Source organism: Rattus rattus, chromosome 2 (assembly GCF_011064425.1).
Source record: "Rattus rattus isolate New Zealand chromosome 2, Rrattus_CSIRO_v1, whole genome shotgun sequence".
In the NCBI taxonomy this organism is placed as follows: Eukaryota; Metazoa; Chordata; class Mammalia; order Rodentia; family Muridae; genus Rattus; species Rattus rattus.
This window is the reverse complement of record NC_046155.1, coordinates 75207200-75213883: the sequence shown is the minus strand read 5'-3', so window position 1 is coordinate 75213883 and position 6684 is coordinate 75207200. Positions and strand designations below refer to the sequence as shown.

Below are 6684 nucleotides of genomic sequence, written 5' to 3'. Positions count from 1 at the left end.
ACTGCATCTTGACAGCAGGGACTGTGTAGATGTGCATACACTTGGACCCCTATCTTAAACCTTTATATCATTCAGGCCCTGAAGATGGACTCGAGGGGGTTTGCTGGACCTCTCTGTCCCTATTCCCAATACGGCCACACCGAATAAATCTCCTTTTTCTGCTTTTAACTTGACTTATTGAGGCCAGGTGGTCAGACTGACTCAGTGTAGGTAATGACTCCCAAATTGAAAACATTTAGACTAAGATCTAGCAGCAAGCTTGGCTTTGGAGACTGGGGGGGTGGGGGGGGTGTCTCTGCAAACACCAGGGTTAGCAGAGTAAAGACCAGTGAGGCACAGAGGAAGTCCGGTCAGCAGGACACAGTAGCTGGCTGTGGTTCAAACTTCTGGAGTCTGAGACCAGGTGGTTTAGTTTAGGCCTCACCCACGTAAGTGCAGAGCAATTTGGGAAAGTTTCCTGTTGTACCAAATCCCGTGCGCACAAGGAGGCACAATTACAGCTGAACTCTTCTCAGAAGAGTTACTTCCTCCGTGAAGGTGGGTAGGCTACGTGTGTTAAAGACCTAGGGAAGGATCTAGTGTAGTCTCAGTCATACAGATGGCACAGAGGTCACCTGGCCCTGGTTGTGGGAGCTTTTTGGAGTCAAAGCCCTGTAAATAGCACAGGGGTTATCTAGGCTGTTAGCCCGCTCCGGCCTCGGAGGCCGGCAGATTATACATCTTTTTCCTGGAAAAGACAACCTGTTTTAACATTCCTGTTTTCCCCTGGTGCTGATGTGTGAACACAAGGACCTTTGTGCTCCCAACTCCAAGTCACAGGTGCTACTCTCTGAGCCTTTAATTAGTCTCCTATTTAGTTTCCGTTGTCAACTTTACACAGCCCAGCCTTATCAGAGGGATCCTCAATCCCGGGCTGTCTCGGCCAGGCGGCCTGTGGGCGTGTCTCTGGGGGCACTGTCTTTAGTGTTGATTGATGTGAGAAGGCCCAGCCCACTGGACAGCGCCACCCCTAGGCAGGTGGTTCTGGGTTATGTAAGCGTTTACTGGCACACCAGCCAGAGAGATGGAGCCAATAAGCAACCCCTGCATGGTTTCTGCTCCCGGTTCCTGCCTTGAGTGTCCACCCAAAGCTCCTTCACTGAAGGGCTGTTACCTGGAAGTGTAAGATGAGACAAGCTCCCTCCTCCCCCAAGTTGCTGGTCCCAATATTAAGCTATGGGGAGTGAATGAAGACAGTAGCTGTTACCTCTGAGAAAGGTGAGGGAGGTAGGGAGGCCACATGGTCATGCCAAAGCTTCTGCTTCACTTCTTGCCTTCCGGCCCCTCTCTGAGAAAACATCAGAAGGTACCCCTAACTCGGCCTTTTTATTGTGCCCAAGTTAAGCTGTCAATTGACTTGAGAGGCAGAAAAGGTGCAGGGGTCAAAGTTGGGGACACTTAGGATCAAGTCTCCAGCAAGTCTGTCCAGTGTTCCTGTAAGGACAAAGGCTGGGTCAGAGGTAGTCTAGGAGGACTGGGGGAGGGGGGCGGGGGGGTCGCTCAGTCACCTCTCACCTCCTCTAATTCCAAATCCTCCTCTTCCTCCTCGGTGTCGTCGTGGCACTGCCCAACCAGGTTTCCCCAAAGTAGTGACTTCTTGCAGCTGCCAAAGGTGCAGTTGGTGGAGATGCCAGAGTGAGGATTCAGCGAACCAGGACTGGCACGTGGGGCACCTTCTCCCCAGGCCTACACAGGCTAGGACGAGGGCCTGGACTCACCTAGGACAATGGCCCTCTAGGGGCAGAAGCTGCCCAGGCTCTTCCTGCAGGAACTCCTCTGCCAAGCAGATGATATGGGCCCTTAGGGGACAACCAGGATGGGGGCAACACAAGGGGCCCTCTTCATCCTGTCAAACGTGGCAGATGAGAAATAACCTGAAGTGACCGAGAGCAACACACAGCATGCGAGGCAAGAAGGGGACCGGGAAAGGGCAGGAAACACACGAAATAGCTATGACTTCAGAAAGGCCAGGGAAGATCTCACAGGGTGTCTGGTTGTCCATTCAGAGGCTGGTACTGTTGGGTTCGGAAAGCGCAGAAAGAACCGTCCTCCTCATTAGACATGTGTCAGGATGGGCAAAGTCCCGGGTCTCCGCCCTTACCTGCAGCATACGCGCACACAGAGTGCAGCTGGCCTTGGCACCTAGATCCAGCCGTCGCTCACTGTCAGCCTCACTTGCAGCGGGTCGTTTTGGGACCAAGGGCTGGGGTGGTGGCGGTCCAAAGGCAATGGGCATGTGTGGTGGTGGAGCTGGACAGAGTTCATGGCGGAAATCAGGTCGCAGCCACCGCACTGTTAGAGGGAGGCGCACCCACGGAGGAACTCGAAGCATGTGCGCCAGCACGCGCAGGTGGAAGGTAAAGGAAGCCTCGCTGCGCAGGCGCGGCCCCACGTGAGTCAGACGTCGCGAAGCTTGAGGATGCTGCCAGGCCCATTCAAACTATGGGGTGGGGTGGGGTGAACGACACAAGGTCATGGTGGTCCTGGGTAAGGTCCTCTAGACAAACCAATCTAGCCCGCCCTTAAGACACCTTTCTTACCCGAAGGGCGGCCACAGCAGACGGGAAACCGTGTAGAATCAGCACCATGTCCCTTAGAAGGAGAGGGGCACGGCCAGTGAATCCCCATCCCACCTCAGCTCAGATAGAAGCTGAATCCTCCCCACTAGGCCTATGCTCGGGTTCACACTGAGCACAGCCCGCTGCTTCACACCTAGCCATTAGGACTTGAATCTTTCGTGGAGGCGTAAGACCCTGTACCTGCCACCCTCAGGCTCCTCAACCAGTCCTCGATTCCGCTCCTTTGGAGATTGTACTCTAACCCCAGGCTCGAGGGCCCCTGTCTCCTGATCCTGGTCTTTAAAACAATTTTTGCTATTTTATATTAACTGTACAGAATAATAGTTTGCATTGATATTCTCCTACTTATGTAATGTAATTTGACATTACTTCTATACCCTCCACCCCTTTTCTTTTGGTCTTTTTCATTTCAAATAGTTCTCTTCTCACTTCCTCTAAATTTCAAATAAGAGAAAACTTGAGGTTTTATATCTCTTGAGGTGTTATATCACTTAACACGATGATGTCCAGTTCCATCCACTTTCTCATAAGTGGTATAATTTTACTCATTGTTGTGGCTGAGTCAAACTGCATATGGCTGGAAAGGTGGTTCAGTTAGGAGCACTTGCTCTTGCGAAGGACCTAGGCGCAGAACAGTTTGAAACTCCCATTCTAAGGGGTCTGGCGCCCTCTTCTGACCTCTATGGGCACTGCATGAACACTTAAAGCTTTCCGTTTTTTTTTTTTAAACTCATTAATCAAATGAAAATTAAAGGTTTTTTAAAAACCTGCATCTTGTATATGTCCCATTTTCTTCACCCATTCACCTGTTAATGGCACTGTGCTAGTTTGTTTTACGTCAACTTGACAGAAGGTATAGTCGAAGAGGGAGCCTCAATTGAGAAAATTCTTCCATAAAATTAGACTATAGGTAAATCTGTAGAGCATTCTCCTGATTAACAAACCATGTAGGAGGGCCCAGCCATTGTGGGTGGTGCAGCCCCTGGATTAGCGGCCTGGGTCCATGGCTTCTACATCAGCTCTTATTTGAGTTCTTGTCCCTGACTTCCTCCAATGATGAACAGTGAAGTGGAAGTATAGAAGAATTTTAATTCAGTAACATGGTTGCTCTGGCAAGGGATCAAATCCAAAGACCTTCTAGGTCTGTATGATTGAGCTGGAATGCTGACGTGGCCTGGATTACAGTATGACCTGCTGGGATGCGGATACGCCCTTTAATCTCTAACAGTAAAGGTGAGTTTGTATAAGTAGCCATGTTTGAAAATGACATCTAATTGAGGGGCAGATGCCCAACTCACACAACAATGGCACAGGAAAGAGAGGCTACTTAAGAGCAGAGAGAGGGAGCGGGGTGTAGGTGTATGGAAGTTTGGTCAGGGCAGTTTTACAGAGAGGTTGCAGAAAGAACAAGCTAGACACAGGCGAAGACAGACTGAGTCAGAGAATGAGAAGGAGCCAGAAGATTAGAACATCTTGCCAAAGTTAGGCCAAGCAGAGCAATTCAGTCCGAAGCTGAGAGGAGCCAGATGGAATCAGCCATCTTGGAAGATGAGATTATACAGAGGCTAGAAGATTCCAGGGGTAAGCCTAGGGATGGTACTGAGAGAGAAACACTCTGGGCTCAGCCCAAGCTGTATATTCACACAGCTTGGCTCCGGCTCTCATCTCATCCCTTCATCTGAGGAAATAAAAGTACATTTACATGGAAGTGTAAGCCGAATAAACGCTTTCCTTCCCAATAAGCTTTCATAGAGTTTCATCACAGCAATAGTAACCCTGAGATAGGAACGTAGATTGATTTCATAATTCAGCTTTTGTATTTAAGTTTTTTCTTAAATTCATTTTTGTGTATGAGTGTTTTGCTTGTATGCATGTGTGTATGTGCAGAGATTAAAAGAGGGCGTCTAGGGTTGGGGATTTGGCTCAGTGGTAGAGCGCTTGCCTAGCAAGCGCAAGGCCCTGGGTTCGGTCCCCAGCTCCGAAAAAAAAAAGGAAAAAAAAAAAAAAAGGGGCATCTGGTACCCTTTTGTAGTGGAGTTACAAAGCTGACCTAAATTTGTATACTCGGAACCCAATTAAGCATCACAAGTTTTAATCCAGTCGTCGCAGTGTTGATATCCACAAGGTGCCACCTCCCCGCTATACGCTTGCCCTGGTGACAGGCCAGGAACTCAGCTCCGCCCTAGATTAAAAAAAAAAAAAAAAAAAAACCACCCGGTCCCGCCTCTGTCAGCCTTTAGCCCTAGCGGCCCGCCTCCTACGCGGAGCCTTCCGGCTAGATACCAATGGCTTCTTCTTACCAGGGTCCTCGCCCGCTGGTCCGCCAGGCGCCACCTTTTTTGCGACCCGCGTTGTGTTGCCGGACCCGACGAGCAGGATTGACAGTGAATCCCACGTAAACACGGCCCCGATGCCGAGGGTTCTGACAGTAGAGCAGGTAGACTCCGAAGAAGCGCCCCGGTCTTGCTGCATGTCCCATCCGGACTTTCTCGGTTGAAGGTCCAGAGTTGGGGGTGGTTTCTGGGTCCTCGGACCTCGGAAAGGGCTGGGTAGCCAGGACTGCAAAACGTTGCTTTAGGAAAAAGCACGGGAGGATGGTCCTGCAAATTCCTGGAAAACCGGCAGAGCGATTTGGTGCGCCGCCTGCTGGCAGGAGGAGGGTGAGCAAACGGGGCCGCACGACCTGCTGCCCTCCAGCCCGGCTCGGATTGGCTAACTGCTGGGAGGGAACTTCCCAAGTGCTGGGAATTCAGGCGTGCCAGGAGGCGGAAGTGCTGCCTTCGAGGCCGCCCTAGGAAGGGCGGAAGTGGGCGGCGTGGAGGAAGTGGCTGCAGTGAGGGCGGAAGGCGGGGTGGCGGGACCAGAGGCGAGGTTCTGTTCACGCTGGGCTGTGGCCCCGCCGGGCTGTGGTCATGGAACTCAGCGCCGACTACCTCCGCGAGAAGCTGCGGCAGGACCTAGAGGCAGAGCATGTGGTGAGTGCGATGCCGGGAGGTCGCGGGCGGCGGAGAAGGGCTCTCGGGCGTGTGCCTCATCCCGTGTGTCTTCTGCCGGCTAGGAGGTGGAGGACACGACTCTGAACCGTTGCGCGACCAGCTTCCGAGTCCTGGTGGTATCGGCTAAGTTCGAGGGAAAGCCACTGCTCCAGAGACACCGGTGAGCCCCGGGAGCCAGCCTCCCGCCCAGCGAGGCCTCGGGCTCGGGATGGCTGCCCCTGCATCCGCCCGCCTGGGTGGGAACGACTCACTCCCAAAGCCCCGAAATGTGACCCATAGTCCCCAGGGTGCCCCTGCCTTTGTGGTTGGACTTCTGTCCCCTCCTCGAATCCCCACTTCCTGGTCACGCTAGCTTCGGAGCCCATCACCCCAGCCGAGGCCAGGCCGCTCATTTCCCATTCCCTTCTCTCCTCCAGGCTGGTGAACGAGTGCTTAGCCGAAGAGCTCCCGCACATCCATGCCTTTGAGCAGAAAACTCTGACCCCAGAGCAGTGGACCCGACAGCGGCAGGAATGAGGGACCCAGGCCTGAACAAGCATTAAATTTTAAACCTGGCCCAGCTGGTTTCAGTGTGCTGTTTGAAGACTGAGGCTGAGTCAAGGAAGTGGCTTTTCCCTGACTCTCCTCCAGCCATTGTTTTGGCAAATTTGGATGAATTTCTTTCCTGAACCCTCTAGGTCCCAACCTAAATAGATGGAAGTTCTGTTCTTAAAGTCTCTGGAAGGCTGCCTTCGTTGTCTATCCCTGTGGTCTCCACTGTCACCAGGATCAGCCTTCCAAAGGCAAGATAATCCTGCTCTGCCAGCCCTCGGGACCAGAAACCCTGAGCATTTTCCACGTTCCCTCTGTGCAGGTTCCTGGAAGTGGCACAGACAAGATACAGAGTTTCTGTCAGGCTGTCAGCCTCTTCACAGGCCTGCACTTGAGCAGGGGTAAGGACATGCTGGTGGGCACACTGATGGACACAGTCCAGGTCCTGCACAAATAATTCTTCTCCACTGTGGAGCTGCGGTTTGGTCTTGTCTTTTAGGCAGGGTGCCCATGTGTTTTCCAGGCTGTTTGTAAATTCA

At 52.3% G+C, this 6684-nt stretch overlaps 2 protein-coding genes across 2 annotated transcripts; one reads left to right on the top strand and one right to left on the bottom strand.

The window, feature by feature from the left end:
* Positions 1 to 368: 368 nt before the first annotated feature.
* Slx1a (SLX1 homolog A, structure-specific endonuclease subunit) lies at positions 369 to 5259 on the bottom strand. Its single transcript, XM_032892650.1, has 6 exons — positions 4919 to 5259; positions 2580 to 2631; positions 2141 to 2479; positions 1758 to 1885; positions 1555 to 1642; positions 369 to 1473 (listed from the first exon to the last, which is right to left on the bottom strand). The coding sequence occupies exons 1-6, from the start codon at positions 5095 to 5097 to the stop codon at positions 1444 to 1446; spliced, it is 816 nt and encodes a 271-aa protein (XP_032748541.1). The 5' UTR covers positions 5098 to 5259; the 3' UTR covers positions 369 to 1443.
* Bola2b (bolA family member 2B) lies at positions 5240 to 6327 on the top strand. The gene is made up of 3 exons (XM_032892651.1): positions 5240 to 5593; positions 5677 to 5774; positions 6031 to 6327. Exons 1-3 carry the CDS (start codon positions 5531 to 5533, stop codon positions 6128 to 6130), a joined length of 261 nt encoding a protein of 86 aa, XP_032748542.1. The 5' UTR covers positions 5240 to 5530; the 3' UTR covers positions 6131 to 6327.
* The last annotated feature ends 357 nt before the right edge of the window (positions 6328 to 6684 follow it).